Raw genomic sequence first — 26,336 nt, 5'->3', positions numbered from 1 at the left:
CGACACATTTATACGCCAAGTGTCAGAGGTTATGATAAATACATCATTCTATAGTATAATAGAACGAGGTGTGCAGTGAGATGAAAGCCGAGTGCTGTGTGTAGTACAATTTATTCCAACAGACAACCATGATTTGGTTGTTCAACAGAAATAAAGTTCATAGAGACATACTTTTCAAAATGGAAACTAGGCTTGTAATGTTGGGGACCGATTATAAATGTTGACTGCAGCATGGTGCATAGGCCGGGGACGTGAGCTAGTACGAGGACATTGACTTGGTTCTGCGATCGATTACGGGAATAACAAGGTGTACATAAACAAATCTGGACAGCTCTAAAAGTAAATATAAACTACATAGCATTAAAAAGATATATTTCTACATACAGTACTATTATTTAGTCCTGACAGTCGCCCGAGATATGCGCGTGGGACAGGCCAGTCCATTTAGTTACCCCAAGGGGTGTTTGGTTTATTCACTCGCTTGCCTTTACCGACTGCTCGCCCTTAACTCTACTCCGGAACTCTCCCCACTCCGCCGATTACTTCCCCTCTTTCGCGTCGCTGAGCTGTCAGGACTAAATAATCGGTCTGTACCTTTCGTTATCTGCAGAAGAATTGAAGGGTTCAGAGTAGAGATGGGTAAAAAATAACATAACAGTTATTTTGGAACTGTTCCGGTCTCGGAACTGTTGCAAAAATGAACAGTAGGTCGGAACCTCCTGTTCCGAAATAACAGTGTTCCGACTCCGAGCTGCTCACTTGCCAACTGTTGCGGGCTCGCAGTACCGCGTGGCACAAGGTATGTTCCGACTCCCTCGGAACTGTTGCAAAAATGAACAGTAGGTCGGAACCTCCTGTTCCGAAATAACAGTGTTCCGACTCCGAGCTGCTCACTTGCCCAGCTGTTGCGGGCTCGCAGTACCGCGTTGCACAAGGTATGTTCCGACTCCGAGATAACAGTCGGAACGTCGGAGCTTGTTCCAATGAACCAACGACAGCTGCAGTTACACTGTACTTGAAACTCTCACGTGGTTGGAGGGGGGCGCATGGACATTGAAATCCTTGCGGTGGCGCGAACTTTAATATCAACATTTGTAAGACTGGCCAATCATCTGTAATGTTATAGTAAGTATTCAATAATCTGTAATATTGATTCCCGCTTTATGGTTTATTTCACCATTAGTTGACTAATTCTGTTTTATAAACATTCTACAAAGTCATAAAGTACGCATACTATTATTAATTCATTGATCAGCTGATTCTATACAAAGGTTAAAGTCGTAAATAGTAATGAGTGGTTTACTTACAATGTCTGTATGTCGTTTGTTGAGGTTAAGTCTGACAAGCACAAGTTTTTGTGCTATCTTCTCTGTCATCAAAGAACGACAAAAATGTTGTAGCATTATTTGTTGGAAACTACCCATATAAGTACTGATTTGGAGAGCGAGGTTTAATGCGAAGTTTAAATTACACTTTGGTAAAGATGCGATTCCAACATTTTACTAACCCACTGCGGGGTTTCCAGGTTTCAGTATTGCCAATATATATCTTTTTTATTTATGAAATTGTAATATTTATTATTATTATTATTATTATTATTATTATTATTATTATTATTATTATTATTATAACTGTGCATTAAGAAAAGTAAAAATAAAAATTAATGATTTGTTTTTTTTATTATGTAATAGAACAGAAATTACATACCATATGTTTTAAATGTTATGTTATTTTTTTTTAGTTGGCTACCATGTCTTTATAACTTTATGTACGAAAACAAAGTGTTGTATTCTGTCCTTGTAGTCAACAGCTGTGTAATTACTAACATTAAGCTTTTGAGTTCTGTCCGCATGCACAGCAATTTTCCAAAATCGATTCGAATGTGCATTGCAGTGCCATCTATAGATAAGAATGTGTACTATGTCATGCCTATGAGTGCTCCAGTGTGAGCTGCATGGTGTTATTTGTCTATGGTGAAGAGGGAGGGTACTGTACCGTTCGTTTGAACGACTCAACGACTCCGACTCATCACCACTGGTGACTGTTATTTCGGAACTGTTATTTGGAACATAGTATTTTTTCGGAACCGGAACCGTCGGAACTGTTCCGGGAAAAGAACAACTTCGCCCATCACTAGTTCAGAGCCATAGAGAGCCAAGCGCCATTTATTAAAAACGGAGAAAGCAAGGGTTAAAGTTAAGTGAATACCATAATTTAATGAAGGTTGACGTATAATTTAATTTTAATGTGCATACTTTATCTTACTTGCTATATGTTTCGTTAAATTATGGTAATCACTTAATTTTAACTCTAGTTTTTTCTGTTTTTAATAAATGGTGCTTGGCCCACTATGGTTCTGAACCCTTCAATTACCACAGAGTTATTCGTGGGTTTGAGTTTCCTCTTTTCCTTCAGAATCCGTACAATTACAATGCACAACAAATCACATCTTCAATGCCTCACCAAATTCCGCTGCAAAAATATGCGCCTGAGAACCTTTAACCTTCGGTATTATTAGTCAGCAGGTACACTGTTTATGCATGCTACAGTAGTGATTGGTGAACGGATAGTAAACTTGAAACCACAGTAACGCACCCTCTCGGTCCCCAACATTACAAGCCTATACATAACACTAAGTTTTCCACGATAAAGTTTCGTAAGAATTGTGTCTGCTAGTTCCTCTTTAGCGTCTGTAAATCACTCTAATGACGTGTCCTGTCCGTGCTTCGTGTACAATTACTTCTACGTGAATGTGTGCGAGAGTTGTGTTTTTTAATAATCCCTAAACAGAGTAATTTGAACATTTCAGGCCTATATAGTGTAAACGGGACAACAATTAACTATCATGACTGTCATGTGTTAATAGCAAAACCAAAACGCCGAAAAACTTTTTAGTGGCATTTGCTATATAAAGAAATCTGATTTTGGTAAAATTCGCATTTAGTACAAATAAACAGAGAAAGATGAAATAAAAGAGAAGTAGAAGAAAAAGAGAAGTGGAAGAAAACAGAATACATTTAAGAATAGAAGAATAAGAACAGGATGAAGACAATGACTTTTTAGTTTATTTAACGACGCTGTACCAACTATTTGGTTATTTAACGTCTAAGAAATTAGTAATAACGAGATCGTATTTGGCGAGATGAGGCCTAGGATTCATCAAAGATTACCTGACATTCATTTTAGGGTTCCAAAAACTCCTGCGGAAAAAACCAACCATATAATCGAACTCACGCTCGAGTGCAGCTTCGAGTCAGCAGGAGAAGGCACTACCGCTAAGCTACGCCGGGACTCTAATGATGATAGATAACAACAATAATAACAGAAGACGGTGATAGTGATGATGACACTGAGAGATAAAAGGAGGGAGAGGAGTAGAAAAAAATGAAATAAGAGTAAATAACTGAGGAGTGAGAAAATGGCAATAATAAGAAAACGATCACGATAATGCCAAAAAAGAAAGGGAAAAGATAAGGAGCGACAAGAAGGAATGCATACAAAAGGAGAACAAACGAACAAAGATAATGATAACGTTGTTGTTGCTAATGATGATAATAATAGGTAATGGTAACAATGACGATTATGATGACAGTGATTATGATAATAGAGGACGCTATAAGATACGATAATGATGATAATGACGATGATGGTGGTAGTAGTGGTGGTGATTATAGATGATGACTGATGAGTGATGATGCTAAGACGACAATAATGATAATGTTGACAACGACGGACAACGGTGATTAATGACAACGGGAAATGGAGTTGGTGGTAGTGGTGATAGTAGTATCAGTAATAGTTTAATATTGGTTATTTAACGACGTTGTATTAACTACTAGGTTATTAGCGTCGCTGGAATTGCTGATATGATAGTTAAATGGTATTTGAAGAGATGAGGCCGAGAATTCGCCATATATATATTACCTGACATTCGATTTACAATGGGGGAATACTTCGAAAAAACCAAGCAGGTAATCAGCCCAAACGGGAATCGAATCCATGCCTGAGCGCAACTACGGATCAGCAAGACAAATGCTCTACCGCCTGAGTTACGCCGGTAGGTAATAATAGCTATGTATTGTGGGTCCCTTATCTATCACCATGGCATGGCGCGTTCTCAGGTTGCGGATAGAGGAGACGGACTCCAGATATGGAGGGTAGCTGCGAATATACTGAATAAGCAGTTGTGGACAGCCAATAAGAGGTGGTCCTCCAGCTTGGGTGAACAACCCATTACCGTAAAAGAAAGACCTTCCTGCGAAACCCCAACATAAGCCTCGTAATGGGATTGATTCTTTGGCGCGACATATGCCATAGGAAAGTCCAGGAGAACAGAGAGGGTTTGGAATTGAACGGGTTACATCAGTTGCTTGTTTATGTGGATGACGTGAATATGTTAGGAGAAAATGCACAAACGATTAGGGAAAAACGGAAATTTTACTATAAGTAAGTAAGGAGATGGGTTTGGAAGTAAATCCCGAAAAGACCAAGTATATGATTATGTCTCGTGACCAGAATATTGTACGAAATGGAAACATCAAAATTGGAGATTTATTTTTCGAAGAGATGGAAAAATTCAAATATCTTGGAGCAACAGTAACAAATATAAATCACATTCGGAAGGAAATTAAACGCAGACTAAATATGAGAAATGCCTGTTGTTATTCGGTTGACAAGTTTTTATCACACAGTCTGCTCTCGGAAAAACTGAGAATTTATAAAACAGTTATATTACCGGTTTTTCTGTGTGGTTGTTAAACTTGGACTCTCACTTTGAGAGAGGAACAGAGGTTAAAGATGTTTGTGATTAAGGTTCTTAGGAAAATATTTGGGGATAAGAGGGATGAACAGGAGAAAATTACACAACGCAGAACTGCACGCATTGTATTCTTCACCTAACATAATTAGTAACATTAAATCCAGACGTTTGAGATGGGCATGGCATGTAGCACGTATGGGTGAATCTAGAAATGCATATAGAGTGTTAGTTGCAAGACCTGAGTGGAAAAGACATTTGGAGAGGCTAAGGCGTAGATGGGAGGATAATATTAAAATAGATTTGAGAGAGGTGGAACGTGATGGTAAAGACTGGATTAATCTTGCTCAGGATAGGGACCGATGGCGGGCTTATGTGAGGGTGGCAATGAACCTCCGGTTCCTTAAGAGTCATATGTTAGTAAGTAGTAATAGTAGTAGTAGTAGTAGTAGTAGTAGTAGTAGTAGTAGTAGTAGTAGTACCAGTTGTAATATAGCAGCAGTAGTAGTGGTAATAGTAGAAAATAAGCAGATGAAGGGAAATGAAAAAAAGAATAATACGATAAAGATTACAAGGAATATAAGAGAGAAACAAAGAAGAATAAGAAAAGAATAAAGGGAATAATAGAAAACGTGGTGGTGGCAGTGATGATGATATCAGAGAGATGAGAAAGAGTGATGAAGGGAAAGGGGAGGGACTACAAGGAGATGTAAGAAATCAGTTCAATGAGTAAGGTGATGAGCATAAGAAGGAAAAAAATATTATCATGGTGACGGTGAAAAGAGAATGGGAATTTGGGAAGAAAGAAAAAAATGAAGAAAAACATGATCAAAATTGCAGACTACATGGTACAAATGTGCCGATATTTGACAGTTCCTCACCAACAAGTTTCGTGAGATCTGTAGTGAACATAGGTTTTCTGCGGTGCGACGACTTTCCCTATATACCAGTCACTGTCTACCGTTGTATGATTCAGGAGAGCATTCGTGTTAAATACTGAATGGAGTGGTAACTCACCCTGAAGAGAGGTTCCAGCGTGACGTCCTTGTCAGGGATCTGCCGGAGGACCCCCGCGGCGAGGAGATGCGTGCAGAACTGAGCAGCCAGGATGCGCAGGTCCTGGCAAGTGAGCAGGAGCCGCAGGTAGTGGTCCTCGGGGAAGGCGGACACGAACCAGTTGATCAGCATTTGTCCTGGAGACATGGCACAAGACTGCTATTGTAGCAGGCGGGCGGGAAGGTGTGGCCGCTTGCACTCCAAGGATACACTCACGGCAACGACACAATGGAGCACGGCGAGGGAAAGTGTAGCCACACACCAAAACAAATACTGTACTCAGTAATCTCTAATGTTACCAAGAACATTAGACCAATAAAAGGACACTGAACTTGCAGCACATTTTAATTGATAGTATATAATAATAATAATAATAATAATAATAATAATAATAATAATAATAATAATAATAATAATAATAATAATAGTGATTTAAAGTATTAGTGGCATTACTATCATCCTTACTTATTATTATTATTATTATTATTATTATTATTATTATTATTATTATTATTATTATTATTATTATTACTTACTTACTTTCAAGGGTCACAAGCCATGCATGCACTTTTCATGAACAGGAACAAATGCTCATATAGAGAAAGAAAGAAAAAAGAGAGAAAGGGAGCGAGGATGAGAAAAAAGACGTAACCTTTCTTATAATGTTGCATATTTTTATTATGAAAACATTTTGTATATTATTATTATTATTATTATTATTATTATTATTATTATTATTATTATTATTATTATTATTATTATTGAACGGGTTACATCGCTTCAAGTCTATGCTGATGACGTGGATATGTTAGGAGAAAATCCACAAACGATTAGGGAAAACACAGAAATTTTACTTGAAGGAAGTAAAGCGATAGGTTTGGAAGTAAATCCCGAAAAAGACAAAGTATATGATTATGTCTCGTGACCAGAACATTGTACAAAATGGAAACATAAAAATTGGAGATTTATCTTTCGAAGAGGTGGAAAAATTCAAATATCTGGAGCAACAGTAACAAATATAAATGACACTCGGGAGGAAATTAAATATGGGAAATGCCTGTTATTATTCAGTTAAGAAGCTTTTGTCATCTAGTCTGCTGTCAAAAAATCTGAACGTTAGAATTTATAAAACAGTTATATTACCGGTTGTTCTGTATAGTTGTGAAACTTGGACTCTCACTTTCAGAGAGGAACAGAAATTAAGGGTGTTTGAGAATAAGGTTCTTAGGAAAACATTTGGGGCTAAGAGGGAGGAAGTTACAGGAGAATGGAGAAAGTTACACAACGCAGAACTGCATGCATTTTATTCTTCACCTGACATAATTAGGAACATTAAATCCAGACGTTTGAGATGGACAGGGCATGTAGCACGTATGTGCGAATCCAGAAATGCATATAGAGTGTTAGTTGGGAGGCCGGAGGGAAAAAGACCTTTGGAGGCCGAGACGTAGATGGGAGGATAATATTAAAATGGATTTGAGGGAGGTGGGATTGATGATAGAGACTGGATTAATCTTGCACAGGATAGGGGCCGATGGCGGGTTTATGTGAGGGCGGCAATGAACCTGCGGGTTCCTTAAAAGCCATTTGTAAGTAAGTACCATAAGTGTTATTATTATTATTATTATTATTATTATTATTATTATTATTATTATTGTAGTAAGGTTTAAATAGGATCTATACGCAGTTGAACATCATTTTCTCGAGAGAAACATGGACCCTATGTCGTAAGAGGGCTTACGAAATTGATATGTAATTGCATCTTTGAGAAAGAATACTGAAATTTTCAGTACGAAACTAATTAAAATAAATACATAAAGTTATCAGTTATCACTATTATAGGCCATGGAGGTCCACAGGGTAGCGGGAGGTTTAGGTTCCTTATTTTACATAAAATCGGCAATAGTAGCAATAGGAATGCCTTTAACCCCAAGGAAATACCCCTGGTACTCATTTCTATAAGAGGCTGAATGAACCCTTGAGCCTAAGGATTAGATAAATGGAGAAAATGTATGACCAAATTTGAAATCGAACCTGCGACCTTCGGAGGAACACTTTACGAACAACGCTACCGCGCGCTTCCCAACTAGATGAAATTTAGCCGATTTAAATTAAAATCAAATTGTCAGAAGTGATTGTGTGAAAAATATTGAAACAATATTGAGTAAGAAATTTATTTCCAAATACGAGTACATAGACCGTCCAAATAATGCCGGGTCTGATACAGTCAATAACTCTTTTTTTTTTCTTTTTTCATTTCGCATGAAATAAAACTAGAATACACATTCGTAGTTTAAAATTATATTGCAGTAACGAACTCTGTTGAAACAGAAAGTATTTACTGTAAATTCGTGTCTTATTTTCTTAGAGATTCTTGCATAACGATTCCGGTAATCTTCTGGAGAAATCTGTGAACTGGTGAAGTATTACATTTTGCATTCTCGACGACAGTATCTAGATGTTATTTTACTCTTTAACATTTGCAGAGGAGATATAAACTATGAATCATTCCTCACGATGCTGGCTAACGTATTACAATTTAAAGGCATAAACATCATAATCTTTGTACCAACATTATAAAACATCTTTGACCGATATCAAAAAGCATTAACACTTACAAACTTGATTTTAAAAAATAGTTTCCCCTTAATTGTAAGTATTTGAAAACATGCTATTACTATTATTATTATTATTATTATTATTATTATTATTATTATTATTATTATTAGACAACATATCTGCTACTCCGGTTCTGAACCATATTATTCTATTCTGGTTGTTCTCAAATAATGTCATTTAAAGATAAGAAGTAGTTCGATTCAACGACTGTATGGTACCTTACATAGTGGTTCCCAACCTTTTTTGACTGACGACACACTTTACTGAACGCCCACGATATCGCGACACACTTATTTGTTTTTATTTATAATATAATAATAACAATCAGTGCTTTTCCTCTTGAGAAAAAGGTGGTTCTGTGTAAAATATTTTATAGCGGACGGGGAAATTATTACTGTTCACTGCCGGGAATTTTGTCGTTTTTATCCTCCTTTTCGTCCAACTAAGACTTTTAAGGTCTAAGTGGAAATGAAAGAAAAATTATATTAAAAACATATTCATACATATTTCGGTCCGATGATGAAGCGTTCCGCTAGAAAAAAGCACTGATAACAACTTCTATGTAGTGTCGGGCATCCAGTGATGTAGATAAGTCGATGTCAACACGCAATCTTTAAAAAAAAAAAAAAACAAGCAGCAACTTGAGTGGAATTAGAAAAAAAAAAAAAACAAAGATATGTGTCCAGAATTCCAACCTGTCTATATTGGATGTCCGATATATGATTTTTATTATCGTTTTTGAAAAGTTACCCATTTGAATTAATGTGAAGTCTGCGCTTTATGGATTGCACAGAGTTTCTCTCTACGTGGCCTTATGGTTGAAAGGCCAGCACGTAAGCCATCTTCAAGATATTTAGATTTCACTATTTTTATGGTAGAAAATGCTGATTCACACAAATATGACGTTGAAAACAACAGCGTTTATTTGGCAATATCGACTGATTTGACAAACTATTTCCGCATATAAGACACTCTAGATTTTGTTTATATTCATCTCCACGCCACATGAAACCATATTGCAAGTATTCATCACTATATTAACGAGACGCAGTGCGTTTTTGGTGAACCCTGAAGGGAATTTTCGCCCACATTATTTGAATTAGCACTGCTGTCATCTAATTCAGAACTTGATTCAGATTAATTATCTTTTTCGAATTAAAAATTTGTCCATTATTAAATATAAATAAAGCACTTTTGATAAAAAAAATAGTCGCACTATCACCCGCTCACACGCATATATTGAAACTGACCAGTATGTTCTGACGATTCTAAACTCTTTATTACTAAGTGGGAAGAGTAAACGAATTACTAAGCATTGTTGCAGGTGTTCACTTTCATTCGAATTATCTCCAGGGAGAAAAATTAAACAGCATTGTTGCAGGTGTTCACGTCTCATTGGTAAAGTCTGTCTCAAAATAAAATGTACCATATCAAAGACTTCGTTGTAAATAAAAAAATGCGTTGTAAAGAGACTTTCTGGATGGCATAAGATTTATTTTTCAATTCCAAAATTTCGCGACACACTCCATGGGGTTGCGCGACACACCGGTTGGAAACCACTGCACGATGTAGGTGTCATTAGTATGTCAGCTTTGCACATTGAAGACAGAGTTCAAGTTACAATGGATCCAATAGATGTTCTCCCGTTTCCTCTGCCATCATTCCAACAGTTCTTCCTAATTCATAATGATCCGCATTATGGTGAAAGAGCAACTGGAAACTATTGCATCTTACCATCTCCTCAAGGAGATTAATGCTATGGAGACGTAATGGGAAAATTGTGAGAAACATGTATAAGTAGAAACATTGAATTAATTCCCTGACCTGTCTTCGGACAGTTGACTAAACAACAACAAACAAACGGCAGGCTTTGTGTTGGATATATCTTTCTGACACACATCAATACTTGTAATGTCAAGCGGTGTTGTCACGTTTTAGTTGTAAAGATTATCCCTAGCCACAATTATTTTTATATCGATATCAATGTAATGATTTCTACCACCATCATACACAGTGAATAAATTTTAAGCTTTAAGATGATTTTTAATTAAAATTAAAATAAAAATTACTGGACTGCTGCGAACAATCGGCGAAAGATATTTAGAAAAGAATAAAGAAGTGCATATAGTATTTGTGGACATAGGAAAGGCATTTAACAAAGTCGATTGGAATATACTGATGGGAATCCTATAGAAAATTGGCGTGGATTGGAAAGAGAAGAGGTTGTTCGGTAATCCCACCTATTCTCTTCAACATCTATTTTGAGGATTTAGTGAAGAACTATTTTCAGAATATGGGAGGAGTGATAATAGGAGGAAGAAGAATAAAGTGCACATTTGCTAATGACATGGCGTTGTTAGCAGTAGTAGTAGTAGTAGTAGTAGTAGTAGTAGTAGTAGTAGTAGTAGTAGTACTGTCTTCCTCCGACGAGTTTAGCGCTGGGACCTGAGATATTCTTACCATCGGTGCGGGGGGGTTGCAGGTAGATTCTTTTGTTGCTACAGCCAAGCCGAGCCGAGCGGAGTGGGAAGTATTAATCGTCCAAAAATATGCAGTCTTCAGTTTGTAGTAGTGTGTGAATATTTCATATACATATTGTTTATCTAGGCCTATATGGTTTTGTTATTAATATATTAAATATATTGTTGCAATTTTTGCTCAAACATCTCCCTGATGTTACCTATGTTAATATTATATGAATTACTCATGTTAAATATTTCACCATTACAAATCATTTTTAAGGAAACATGCTAGGGAAAAGTTTTTGGTTTTATTCTACTGGAATTTTAGAATATGTGTGATTGGTATCGTGAAAAACAGATTCCTATAATGTCATGCGAAAATCATTTGTTGGTGATATCTTAAAATACAAATCAAATAGTCTTACTTCTCAAGTGAGTTCAGCAGTACAGTATATTTAAATTGATTACTTTACAAATTTAATTCAATTCTACTAATCACTAAATTTTTTAGTATGATTCTTCTTTTCATTTATATTATTATAGTTGTATTATGATTTTTCTTTTTATTTATTTTATTGTAGTTGCATTTCTGGTGGTGTGATGGCCTTAACTTCACCAGAATAAATAAAAATAAATAAATAAATAAATAAATAAATAAATAAATAAATAAATAAGTAAAGAAATAAATAAATTTCCTACAATACTTGTATCTCTATCTCGTCAAAAATATGTTAGAAAACTAATAGGCATACTGCTCTCGTAAATTGGGCGAATGTTTTCAGTATGATTGTACTTCCTTCCAGACTGCCGCTGTCACTGTTCCCTCCCACTCCAGTACCGCGCTAGACTAGTCGGAACCGCATTCCTCTCAGCACTAAACTCCTCAGAGGATGACAGTAGTAGCAGTCCTGGTCACTCCGCAGGGAAGCATAGGGCCTTGATGAAAGCACGCCATCTACTCTATTGTTCGCCAACGCTTTAATTTCTTTCCAGCTTTTCCTTGCCTGTTCAGCCTCATCTCTAATTGTGTTTCTCCACGTTATTTTAGGTCTTCCTCTTCGTCTGTTCAGTCCTTGGGAGTTCCAATCCAGAACCATTTTAGTGATGTTATCATTTTCTCTCCTTAGTACATGCCCAATCCACTTCTATTTTCTGAATTTGATTTCTTTGCTGATTTCGTGCTAATCTGCTCTGCTCCAGAGTTCCTTATTAGTTACAATTTCTGGCCACCAAATACCCATGATGTTCCTCAAGCAACGATTTATAAAGACTTGCAATTTCTTTCCAATTTGTTTCGTTGCCTTCCAAGTTTCTCACCCGTATAGTAAAATCGACTTTACATTTGAGTTAAATAATCTTAATTTAAGTTTTAAGGAGATTTGCTTCGATCTCCAAATCGATTTCAATTGAATAAAGGCATGTCTTGCTTTCTTTATTCTGGCATTTACATCTTCATCTGAACCATCATTCACAGAAGTTATACTTCCCAGATATGTAAATTCATTTGTAGATTCAATTACTTCTCTAGTTAACAGAAGAATGGGATTAATTTCAGAGGGGGGAAAAGCAAGCAAATCCAACCTCCGCCACAAGCTGCATCACCCGAACTTACACAAATTAATCCCATCTGAGCTTTACCAGTCTTATTAAGTACACAGAAGATGCCTTTCTTGAAAATAACGAAAACACGTTTTTTTTTTTTTGCAGGCTTCTTTTATTTCCACTTAACTGTACTTGACACTGAAAAGGGTCATAATGTTCCCATCCCAAAAAGGCTCGATATTCTTGGGCATTGCTGCTGTGAAACACCGTGCACTCTGACTATGAAATCACTCACTACTGGTCTGTCACCTGTCATCACAGTTCACCCGTCGTGTGGCTCCTGACGCACATGACGTCATTCAAAATTCGTTTCCAGAGATCGAAAACAATCCTCTGTATAATGTAAAACTCTTTGTATATATTTAAACTAGACTGTGACTATAACTAAGACTTTGTAGTAGGCCTACTATTAAGATTTTTTTGACATGTTCTATATTCTAGCTGTGAAGCGATATACGAATGCCATGGAATGTAAACAAATACAATACAATACTCGAATATATTTATTCACTGATTTCCTTAGTTATTAATTTATGTTTTAATGTTTCTCTTCATTTAAACTCTTTCGCTCTCTCAAGGACAATGCCCTCTATCTCTCTGGTCTCAGCCACAAAGTGTATTCGACTGTGATTGTACCACACTCCCGAGATATCTCGACTGGCCCTACCTGTCCAGTGACCCGCAATGCAAAACTGCCAATGACAAATAAAATAAACCATAATCAAATACAGTCTCTTGTTTCCAACATATCGAATATACAAACAATAACCGATGCATAACTTTAACATAGCAGAGCCCAGATGGCGGTTTCTCACGAAAGGAACCATCTGTCGAACTCCGACATTATGAGATTTGTGCTAGATAAAGGAGCGGCCCTACGGGAAATTGTCTGCAACCCTACATTCAACTTTCTTCTGATCTCTCTATTGCCACCGTATTATATTTGGACAGTCTTCCCGTCCGTGGCGCGACAGCCCATCGAGGACCAAGCCAACCAGCAGACTGCTGGTTTCGCATACACATGCTTCAGCAGAGGTGAACGATCATCCAATGAGTACGGGATAATGTGTGGTTACAGCTGGCTTTCCAAGCCAGATTTCGCTACCTATCGTAGCTCACTAAATTCATGGCGATGCTGGATAGGCACCGGTCCTATAGACTGGCCGAAATTTCATAAGAAATTTCCTTACCTCATAAGGACTTGAACCAGCGCGCATTCTATATCCCTATACCCCTTTTTATGCGACTTAGTTACTTAGTTCATGGATGTCATGGTTTTTTAGACTCCCAGAAACAAGTAATTCGCGTTTAAGCAACGTTGTCAAGTTGTAATGTTAAGACTCAGTCGCTGTTAGTTATGGTAAGTTAAATATTATATGCATCTAGGCAAAATATTGTAGCCACGAAAAAGATGAGACGTATGAATTAAATCGCTTGCAAAGCATTATAGTTCAAGGCATGGCGTTTTAGACAATTTAAAAACAATAACTACAGAATTGGCGCACCGTTAGCCGAACAGTCAGAGCGCCGGTATCCATGTTGGAGGCTCGGATTCAAATCCAGAAGAGAACAAGCGGAATTTTTAGTGGACAGAGACTGTGTTGATTTAGGTATTCTCGAAGTATCCCTCCGCTCCATTTCTCATGTTACTATTAAACAAATTCTCCACAATTTCACAAACATCAATATGACTTGTCCAGTAATAACGTAAAGTTATATAACGAACCACCTTCCTCAATAGACCAACTCCATGGCGAAAGTTCTATGAAGCAAACAACTACAAACAACTACGTTTATTTTATTTTAGTAGATTGTTTTACGACGCTTTATCAACATCTTAGGTTATTTAGCGTCTGAATGAGATGAAGGCGATAATGCCGGTGAAATGAGTCCAGGGTCCAGCACCGAAAGTTACCAGCATTTGCTCATATTGGGTTGAGGAAAAACCCCGGAAAAAACCTCAACCAGGTAACTTGCCCCGATCGGTAATCGAACTCGAGCCACCTGGTTTCGCGGCCAGACGCGCTAACCGTTACTCCACAGGTGTGGACAACAACTACGGAATTGCCTTAAATGGTGAACTGTTTATGTTTGTAAATTGAATTAATCTTCTTACTTTGTATTAATTGTGTATTAGATATTTTGTCCAGTATTTTACTTGTTCCACATTTCATTTCATTTATTGCATTTCATAGACCTTACATCAGCATTGAAGCTTTAAGATATGAAACAAATCTATATTTGTTATTTTGACGAGATGACGTGAGGCAGAGGATTCACCATAGATTATGTGGCATTTGTCTTACAGCTAGGGAAAAAAATTCATCCAGGTAATCAGCCCAAGCGGGAATCGAACCTAAGCCAGGGCGCAACTCCGGATCAGCAGACAAGCGCCTCTGCCGACTGATCTACGCCGGTAGCTCTATAAAAATATGCAATACAAAGCAAGTCGATTAATTCAATTTACAAGCATAGATGTGCTAGAAAGAGTGGGTGAAGAAAGCAATCCTCAAACTGATCAGGAGAAAAGAAAGAAACTACGTAGCTGGGTCACTGACTAAGAAGAAACTGCCTACTGAAGGATGCACTTGAAGAAATGATGAACAGGAAAAAGTTCGGGGCAGAAAAAGACATCAGATGATAGACAATATTAATATAAGTTATACAGGATGAAAAGTAATTAAACCGATAAACTCCGGGAGATTGTATGGGACATCAAAACAAACGGTTTTCTCTAATGTCATATTTTCCTCAGAAGCTTTATTAAAGCGGCAGAAGGCATATGCGTACGTGAATGTGTGTGGGCAGATGTAGTTGACGGCTCTCTCATTGGGTCATATCTGCTGCCTAGTCCACTAAATGGTAACCAATACTACAATTTTCTCGCGATAGCATTGCCAGATCTGTTGGACGACGTGCCACTAGATACAAGACGACGCATGTGGTTCTCGCATGATGGAGCACTGGTACATTTTACTCATCGTGTGCGTGACTACTTGAATCAACAATTTCCAGGAAAGTGGATTGGCAGAGGCGGTCCTGTGCCTTGGCATCCCCGATCTCCTGAATTGACCCCTTCCGGAGCTTTTTGTGTGGGAACAGATGCGTAATCTTCATGCAACCCCAGTTGAATCAGAAGATGATTTGATGGCCCGGATATTTGCTGCAGCAGGGGAAATAAACGATAATCCTGATGTCTTTTACCGCGTTAGACAATCCATCTCCCGCTGTTGTAAGCTTCGTGTATAGGTCAATGGAGGTGATTTTGGTGTGTAAAGTTTTTGAACATCTTTGCAGTGATTTTGGTGTGTAAATGTTTTATAAGAGACTCGAGCAAAAAACATGGCAATGGTTTGTGCTACATTAAGATCTGGTGTCCTCGCGAAATAGTGTCTCACAGCACAATATGACATTAGAGAAAAGTGTTTGTTTTGGTGTCCCATATAACCTCCCGCAGTTTGTCGGTTTAATTACTTTTCACCCTGTATAGATGGTATGCGGCGATTAAGAGGAAGGCGAAAAACAGGAAAGACTGGAGAATGCTGGGTTTGCAATGAAAACCTATACTTTGGCAGAAAACTATGAATGAATGAATGAATGAATGAATGAATGAATGAATGAATGAAACAATTCATCAGTTAAGAGAACATATCGTCACCTGAATGCAAGAACTAGGTAACTTCATTTTTCTATTTTGTGACATTGCCTATTTACTTATTTATTGCACTAAGGAATATGTCTCATTTTCTTTTACCTATTTGTTATATTGGAAAATAGATGTCGCTGGTATCGTTCGATCAGTTACCTAGTTCTTGGATTACATTTTGTGCGATTTTTGCTATGCTATAAAAGAGGTAACTAAAAAAAAACGCAAATTTCGAGTTACCTAGTTCTTGCATTCACGCGACGATATGAGTATGTTGAAATTTGATTAATTCTGTTCTGAACGTTTTCTCCTGGCCCTTTAAAAGTTTAAGCTAGATAGTGCACTGAACATCGTAATAAAATGATATCAAAAACTTTTTCCTTGCATTTTTAACTATGTCCTGATTGTACCTAAGCAGTGTAAAATATTACCGTGGCAACTAAAACTTATCATTAAGCAAAGCCTGCATAGTATAGTTAAAAATAAGGTGTACTAAAACTGTAAGGAAAAAGTTTTTGATGTAACTGTACATGAATAGTGAACTGTTTTTTTAAATAACAGCTTAGATTAACACAAGGTAAATGAAAATCTGTTGTGTCTTGTATTAAAATATGAATGTTTTGATTAGTGCTAAATGCATCTTGGTTTTTAATATAAAGTATCGTCAGTGAAAGAATGTACTCACAAGGTAAGATCAATGTTCATAAATTTTGGGAAATCTTTTTACATTATGTCCTTTTATGCACACCTACCATTATCCTGACAGCTTTCTTTTGTAAAACAAAAATATATTTAGCTTCAGTGAGTTGTCCCAGAATATTAATCTGTATTTCATTCTAGAATTAAAGTATGCAAAGTATGACATTTCAAGAGTATTTATATCGCCACTAGATGGTATGCAGAGCTCAATTTAGGAGTAATATATCATATATCCTACATGTGTTTTACAGTTCAAGTGATTATTATTCAATTCCAAATCAAGAAACTTTGTGCTTATAGATTCTTTAATATCAGTATCTTCAGTATCATTCAATTCAACATTGTAGGAAAACTGGACACTATTACGTGCACAAAGCTACAATGTTAATTTAAGATCTATGGTATACAATAAAAACTGTAATGTAATGCAAATGATTTGAGTATGTAGCCAAATAGTAATATATAAAATATAATAAAACTTTAAAAGTTACAGCGTTAAAATATTAAAATGGTAATATATCTTGAATTTTCCGTATGGTCGCTTCGGAGTTGTATTCTCCGTCGTTAGCGATTCACTGATTTTAAGGTCTTGTTTCTTGCCGACAACTGTCTTCTATGGGTGTGGGTTTACGGGGAATACAACTCCCAAATGATATTACGGAAAATTCAAGGTATATTAACTTTTTAACATTTTAACACTGTGAAAATTTGTCAAAATTGGGTAATGAGGTTCAAAGCAAAAATTCTATAAAATACAGCGCAAAGTAACAATATAGGCTTCTTGCTATCCACTGACTACTAATGGTTTAGATAAATTGAATATTAATTGCTACTTTGCGCTGTATTTTACAGAATGTTTACTTTAACCTTCATTACCCATTTTTTACTTACATGCTTCTGCTCTGAATGGCTCATATAACACTAGTGAAAACTATTACATTATTTTCTGTTAGAAAAATAAATTTTACAGACTTTCCTCGCACTGAGGAAATTATTAGTATTTGCTACTCTACCCTCTGATAGATGTTATTAACTTTGGTGCTACTTTCCTTGTTAGCACACGGAGAAGTGAATAAATTTAGTTTCTGCGCATGCAACCGCTCCGTAATTCATGCTGTTCACACGTTTTAAAATTGGTTTTATTCGACCATATTATAATATGCTAATCACATGTGATGTAACTGTACCTTAATACTGTGACAGCGACGTGAGAATCGAACTCACGACCAGCGTCCCGCAAAAAAGCAGATCGCACAGGCTCCACGGAACATTGAGTGACGTCGCGCGGTGGAGAGAAGAGAGAGAGTTTTCAGTTATTCAGTCAGTGAGTAAGCCAGAGCAAGCAAGCCAGACTTGTGTGCCGGAGTTCGACTCGAGTGTGCGTCCGCATCTGCGTCAGCATCCGAAGGCCTCAGTTCGAGTGCAGTGGACCGCAGTTGGAGGGACCTGAGTTCGAGTGCAGTGGACCGCAGTTGGAGGGACCCGAGATCGAGTACAGTGAACTGTCTCTGAAGGTCTGTGGTTCGAGATACTGTGAACTCGAGTGACTGAGATAGAAGAACTGTGAACTGAGAACTGATAGTTCTGATTTGTAAATAGTGCTTTGTAAATATTAGTTAAGATTAACAGTTCATTGTTGTGCGTAATAGTCCAAGTAAATTGTCATTGTCGTCGGTGGAGTGCTATAACGAATACTGTGTTGAGTGAAGATCCAATTGTTGACGAGAGCGTTTAAGGTGAATTGTAGAAAGGAATTATTGTTGTGACGAATAAATTACATTGTTGTTACTAATAAAATTAACGCTGGTGTCAGAATCGGGACATTATCGACAATGGAGAACCTACAGCAAATCCTGCAAGCCATCGCGGAAATGAAAGCTGAAATGAAAAACGACATAAGTGCAGTAAAAGCAGAAATGAAGAACGATATCAGTGAAGTAAAAGATAACATGAACGACATGAACAGGCACATCAGTGAGGTTAAGAACGACATAAGTGATGTGAAAACGGAGATGAAAAGTGACATAAGTGAAGTGAAGGGCGACATATGTGAAGTGAAAACGGAGATGAAAGGCGACATAAGCGGAGTGAAAGGCGACATAAGCGGAGTGAAAAATGACGTCACTACGCAAATTGAAAGCGTTTCGGCCCACGTAGATGGAATTGTCGCCATCGTAAAAGACGAACTTAAGGCCGATTTGAATAAACTAAACCAGAATTTTACAACTATAAACGAGACAGTAGCCGAGTTGAGACAGGATGTAGACCATTTCGACGGCAAAATCCGCGATCTCGAGCGTCGTCAAGAGCAGACGAGTGAGGTGATGGACAAACACGCTGAGGAAAACAAGCACATACTCGCGTTAATGGACCAACACGCTGTAGAAAACAAACACATCCTCGCGTTGGTGGATCGCCAGGCTAGAGAACAGAAACAGATAATTGCCGAGGAAGTTCAACGGGCCGTGGAAAGATCGACGACAGAATTGAGGACCTCATGTAGTGGCCCTGCGGAATCATCGCCTTCAGCCAGACATCACAACGTCAAGACGCCGAAGTTCGACGGTACGACGTCTTGGGCGATATTCCGTCGCCAGTTCGAGGCCACCGCAGCACATAATGGGTGGACCCCAGCGGAGAAGACTACTCAGCTGCTGACCGCGCTTCAAGGACAGGCGTCGGAGATTCTTCACAGCGTTCCAGAAGATGGGACAGCCGCTGAGATAATGGCGGCCCTGGAGGGACGTTATGGTGACCATCAACTTGCTGCAGCATTTAGGACCCAACTAAAAACGAGGGTCCAACAGTCAGGCGAGTCCCTACAAGAATTCGCGATGGCGGTGGAACAACTGGCCCATAAGGCCCTCAGGGGCCTACCTAATGATTTCATCGCTGGAGAGGCGGCCTACACCTTCGGCAGCGGAGTTCGAGACCTGGAAATAAGACAACAGCTACTCTTAGCAGAGCATCGCACCATCAACGCAGCTCTGGCGGCGGCCCTCAGGATGGAGGCAGCCAAGTTGACTGCTAACGTCTCGGCATCGCACCGGATTAGGAGCGTCGCGGCGGCCGACGTCGAGGAGCGTCAACCGAAATCACCCGACCGACGAAGACGAGGAGTGCCTACCTGCTGGTCCTGCGGCGAGCCTGGACATCTGAGGAGGGACTGTGACCGATCTGGTCACAAACAGGAAAACTAAAAGGGGCCGATGCGATGAGGGGCACGTCGGCGCCGTCATCACCATCCCCTCGGCTGATCTTGAAGACGGTTAACAGAAGATGCGACGATGGGCTCATTGCTGACGGATGGATAAGAGGCCGCCCATGCAGAGTACTGGTAGACACCGGGGCGTCGCTCACCATCGCCAGACCGGAAGTCGTGCGTGGCCTACCTGGGAGGACGCCGCTGCGCCGATATGAGCTACGTACTGCCTCGGGCGAGAGCCTGCCCATCCAGAAAGAGGTTTTCCTGGATTTGACCTTGGGAAAGAGGAGACTGGAGATGTGGGTGTTCGTCGCCAACATCACTGAAGACGTCATCCTGGGACTCGACGCCATGCGGATCTTCGATGCAACGGTGGACGTCAGGCGCCGTATCCTGCGTTTTGGTCAGGATGAAGTGTTCCTGAGGGACGTCGAAGACCAACCCATGGCCAGCAGACTCACCTTGGAAAATCATGTGACAATCCCGGCAGGCTGCGAGATGGTGGTGACGGCAAGACTGGACGGACAGCCTAAGAGAAACCTGCTCCTCGATTCGCAGACAACTCCGATAGATGGGGTTTATGTGGCCAGATCCCTACTCCCGAATCAGAATGTGGTACCGGTGAGGGTCCTGAATGTCACCAATCGGGACAAGGAGGTGCCTAGTGGAACTGTACTAGGTAACGTCGAGCCGGTGGTGTCTGTGACGTCGCTGGCAGAAAACGAGGAGTGTCACCGACCACGTCTAGATCTAGACCCATCACTGAAAGAGCTGGCTCGAGAATTGCCGGCGAATTTAAGCAAAAGAGAAAGAAGACAAGTCCACGATCTACTGACAGAATTTCAGGACGTGTTCAGTCTGTCTGAAAATGACTACGGGAGAACGGAGAAAGTTCAGCACCGCATCGACACCGGAAATGCTCGCCCAATCAGACAACCTCCTCGACGCGTCCCTCTAGCTAAACAGAGGGAGATTGACAGCCAATTGGAGGGCATGAAAGCAAGAGGGGTAATCGAGGAATCCGACAGCCCTTGGTCATCACCTGTGGTGCTGGTGAAGAAGAAGAATGGGGACCTGCGCTTCTGCGTGGACTATAGAAGACTGAATGACGTCACCAGGAAAGACTGCTTTCCCCTTCCACGAATTGACGACACCTTGGACACCCTGGCCGGAGCAGAGTGGTTCTCGACGTTGGATCTCAAGTCAGGATACTGGCAGGTGGCGCTACATCCTGAGGACAAGGAGAAAACGGCATTCTCTACAGGCCAGGGACTATGGCAGTTCACCGTTATGCCGTTCGGCCTCTGCAACGCCCCGGCTACATTCCAGAGACTAATGGAGTCCGTAATGAGAGGCCTGACATACGACACATGTTTGCTGTACCTTGATGACGTCATCGTGGTGGGCAAGACTTTCAGCGAACAGCTGTTGAACCTGAGGAAAGTGTTCGAGAGACTGCGACAAGCCAGACTGAAGTTGAACCCGAAGAAATGTCATCTATTCCAGAAGAAGGTCAACTACTTGGGACACGTAGTAGGGACCAACGGAGTGGCCACGGACCCGGAGAAGCTACAAGCCGTCAGAGGATGGCCGAGACCGAGGGACAAGCAGGAGTTGCGCCGCTTTCTCGGCCTCTGTACTTATTACAGAAGGTTCGTAGCTGGGTACGCCAACATCGCTAAGCCTCTAACCCAGCTGACCGAGGAGAAACGACAATTCCAGTGGACAGACGAGGCGGAGTCATCCTTCCAGTCGCTGAAAGAAGCGCTCTGCACTGCTCCTGTACTGGGATATCCCATCCCTGGAAGGAAGTTCACGCTCGACACGGACGCTAGCAATGTAGGCATCGGCGGAGTACTCTCTCAGGAACAGGACGGGCAAGATAGGGTGATTGCCTACTTCAGCCGAACACTATCCAAGGCTGAGAGAAACTACTGTGTGACGCGTAGAGAACTTCTTGCCATTGTGGAAGCCCTGAAGCACTTCCACAAATATTTGTATGGCCAGGTATTCCATCTGAGGACAGACCATTCTGCACTCACCTGGCTATTGGGCTTCAAGAATCTGGAGGGGCAGACCGCCCGTTGGGTTCAACGACTGCAGGAGTACAACTTCACCTCCGAACACCGACAAGGGAAGAAACATTCCAACGCTGATGCCTTATCACGACGCCCGTGCCCGGATGGCTGTAAACACTGCCTGAAAGTAGAAGAGCGGGATGGCGCCCACGCAGTCCGAGCTATTGCCGCCCAGCCGAGCACAGGATGGGATAACGCCGCCATAAGGAGGGAGCAGCTGGAGGACCCAAACATTGGACAGCTACTACGTGATGTGGAGTCCGGCCAGAGACCAGTATGGGCCGATATCGCCAACCGTAGCACCACTTACAAGAGCTACTGGGCCCAGTGGGAATCCTTCACTGTCAAGGACGGTATCCTGAAGAGGATTTGGGAGTCGGCCGATGGAAGGACCCACATAGAAAAACTTGTCCTGCCCAGGAGCAAGGTGAAGGAAGTGCTGGAGGAGACTCATGCTGGAGTGACTGGAGGCCACCTGGGAGCCAACAGGACGCTGGACAAGTTAAGGCAGAGGTTCTATTGGTTGCATCAGAGAACCGACACGGAACAATGGTGCCGAAGATGCGACACCTGTGCAGCCAGTCGCGGACCAAGGACCCGCAGCAGGGGAGCCATGCAGCAGTACAACGTGGGAGCTCCTTTTGAGAGGATCGCCATCGACGTTGCTGGACCGTTCCCGGTCACGGATCGCGGGAACCGCTTACCTGCTAGTCGCCATGGATTACTTCACAAAATGGCCAGAGGTGTACGCGATTCCCAACCAAGAGGCTTCGACGGTGGCCGACGTGCTGCTTGACAACTTCATCTGCCGATTCGGGGTGCCCCGGGAATTGCATAGCGCAACTTCGAATCCAACCTGATGGGAGAATTGTTCGAGCGTCTTGGGGGTGCATAAAACCAGGACCACTCCCCTCCACCCACAGTCCGATGGTATGGTGGAACGCTACATCAAAACCTTGGAAGAGCATCTGCGGAAGGCGGTGTCCAACCATCAACGAGACTGGGATGCCAGAGTCCCACTGTTCCTCTTGGCCTACAGAGCTTCGGTCCACGATACAACAGGGATGACACCGGCAAACATGGTCTTCGGGAGAGAGCTGCGCCTGCCCTGTGATCTGCTGTTTGGCACGCCACCCAGCGCCGACCAGCCAGCAACTGACTATGTGGCAGAACTCACCGAGAAGTTGAATGGAGTTCACCAACTGGCCAGAGAGCACCTCAAGATGGCCAGCGACAGGATGAAGGTGCGCTACGACAGATTGGCCAACTCTGCAGGATTCCAGGAGGGCGACCTGGTGTGGCTGTATCGACCTACCAGGACCAAAGGGAAATCACCAAAGCTGCAGCGTGCCTGGGATGGACCATACCGCGTGGTGACCCGGGTCAACGACGTGGTGTACCGGATCCAGCGACAACCTCGAGGGAAGATGATGGTGGTGCATCTGGACCGATTAGCAGCCTACCAAGGGACTGCCCGGGACGAGCAGCCCTAAGGAGGGGCAATGTGACAGCGACGTGAGAATCGAACTCACGACCAGCGTCCCGCAAGAAAGCAGATCGCACAGGCTCCACGGAACATTGAGTGACGTCGCGCGGTGGAGAGAAGAGAGAGAGTTTTCAGTTATTCAGTCAGTGAGTAAGCCAGAGCAAGCAAGCCAGACTTGTGTGCCGGAGTTCGACTCGAGTGTGCGTCCGCATCTGCGTCAGCATCCGAAGGCCTGAGTTCGAGTGCAGTGGACCGCAGTTGGAGGGACCTGAGTTCGAGTGCAGTGGACCGCAGTTGGAGGGACCCGAGTTCGAGTACAGTGAACTGTCTCTGAAGGTCTGTGGTTCGAGATACTGTGAACTCGAGTGACTGAGATAGAAGAACTGTGAACTGAGAACTGATAGTTCTGATTTGTAAATAGTGCTTTGTAAATATTAGTTAAGATTAACAGTTCATTGTTGTGCGTAATAGTCCAAGTAAATTGTCATTGTCGTCGGTGGAGTGCTATAACGAATACTGTGTTGAGTGAAGATCCAATTGTTGACGAGAGCGTTTAAGGTGAATTGTAGAAAGGAATTATTGTTGTGACGAATAAATTACATTGTTGTTACTAATAAAATTAACAATACTATAGATTAAAGTACGGTACTGCTATTCATTATATTATTCCAACTATCGATTTCCAACTAAACATAAGCGATATTAATTAATATCGTACGCACAACAACCCGCAAGCCTTAGAAGCAGCAATCCAAAATGACGATATAATAATAATAATAATAATAATAATAATAATAATAATAATAATAATAATAATAATAATCTAATAAAATGAGTTAATTTCCTATGTTTTTAATGTGTGTTGCTTTGAGATTAAAATCTACAAACCGAAGCCCTGTAAAAAGTTAATAAATACTGCTTAGACGCAAAAGTGCTCCGTGCCTGCCATCTGTTGCACTAGTCGGAAAACATATTGAAAAGACTCTCATGATCCATCCGTGTCTACCATCTGTTGCAATAGTCGAAAACACGCTGAAAATATACCCATGGTTACCGTTTCATTTTCAGTAAAGTAACAAGGTAAGATATTTTGTAAAAACTCAAAATTTTAATTGTGGTCGAATAAAAACGGTCGTATTATGCTCGTTTCATAAACATACTATCGTTTTAATTACTACCATTGTAGGCTCGTTGCATAATTCATATCAATAATATGCTACAGTTGGTATTATGGTACCTTTGATATTTTGGTTCTTCTACGGAGTTATGTACAGTAATTATAGTTTGTCTCGTTAGGATTATCGCAACATGAGAGAAAAAAACCGTTCTATCAATGCCACTTATACAACATGCAGAATCTAATTTTAAAAAGTAACAGTATTGTGTTTCATTTAATTACAAAACTTGTAACAAGCACTATTTCTTTATCCATGAGCCAGCATTGTATGTTTATTTATTGATTCGTCATTCTTATTCATAGACATATTATAGCCTTCATTCTCTTTCCAGTCTCTAGTAGGTAACGCGTTTTACTACATACAGATAGTAAAAAGTGTTTGTATTATACTCCATTTTCGTCTGAGTCCTTTATTTGCATTGGTCACAGGTGTTTATTCTTTACCCCCGTATTTTACAGCTGAATTTTTGCAAAAAAAAAGTCAATCAAAATTTAAAGAGTGCTTATATTCATAATTTGCGTGTTAGTTCTCTTGTAGGACGAATCAATCGGCCATTAGCGCGGCTGCATTCGGACGTGGGGTCGATTCCCGCTTGGGCTGATTACCTGGACTGATTTCTTCGAGGTTTTACCCAATTGTATGGCGAATTTCATTGAAATCCCCAAACTCATCTCATCAAAATACTATCTCGCTATCACCAATTCCCTAGACGTTACGTAACAGGGCAAATGATACCGCGTCGTTTAGTAACAGATTTAAAACAGCATTATGAACACCAAACTGTCTAAAGTATACAGATAATACATGTTAGTTTTCATGTCAGCGCTCTTTGCACTTTGAGTAGATGCATCGCAGGGCGACCCCGCCAAGAAAACACGAGTACAACTGCACTGACACTGTGATCAATTGATAAAGATCGTGAGTCGCTGGCCGACCTTTCAATTAGTGTTTCCGCTGATTGTATTGAACTTCCATGTTTATTGCTGCATGCACAAAGACTTCATGTGACACAATTAATTGTAGTCACATTTTAAACAAACTTTCTTCATTCGTTACGCTGCAAAACATGGGAACTGCACTTAAAAACACAACCTATTTTTACCGTACATGCAATGAAGGTCTATAACAGCGTTGTCAGACACAGCCTAAACGGAGCGGAGCGCTCCACTATAACTCGTTGCGTGCTCCGGTGCTCCCACAGACATAAGCAAGTTCACGCTCCGACTGGACGTCTCTAGCACCACAACCGGTTTCGGAGCTTACAACTCTGACACTACTGGTCTATAAGTTATCTCGAAACAGACAGAATTATTTTTATTGTCACGTTGACTTATTTTCAAAGATTTTCAGTGATTGAGGGCCACTACTTCATCTGAACTGAATACTGAAAGGGTTCCTCTAAAGATATTCTTCGCTTCCAGTTAAAGATGGTTCACTAACAGTCAATGTGTTTGTTATGAATCCATTGCTACATATTATTATTATTATTATTATTATTATTATTATTATTATTATTATTATTATTATTCGAGCATTTATACTTTATATA

The 26,336-nt window shown here is 40.4% G+C and overlaps 1 protein-coding gene across 7 annotated transcripts in view; it reads right to left on the bottom strand.

Annotated features, from left to right (window-relative positions):
* ed (echinoid) overlaps window positions 1-26,336 on the bottom strand; it is a 927,271-nt gene that overhangs the window by 51,014 nt on the left and 849,921 nt on the right. For all 7 annotated transcript variants that reach the window (XM_069847996.1, XM_069847999.1, XM_069848000.1 and 4 more), the window contains one exon: window positions 5,774-5,949. In XM_069847996.1, the coding sequence (XP_069704097.1) occupies window positions 5,774-5,949 (176 nt within the window). The remainder of the gene's footprint in view (window positions 1-5,773; window positions 5,950-26,336) is intronic.

This window comes from Periplaneta americana, chromosome 15 (genome assembly GCF_040183065.1).
Source record: "Periplaneta americana isolate PAMFEO1 chromosome 15, P.americana_PAMFEO1_priV1, whole genome shotgun sequence".
Lineage (NCBI taxonomy): Eukaryota > Metazoa > Arthropoda > Insecta > Blattodea > Blattidae > Periplaneta > Periplaneta americana.
This window is presented reverse-complemented; position numbering and strand designations above follow the sequence as displayed.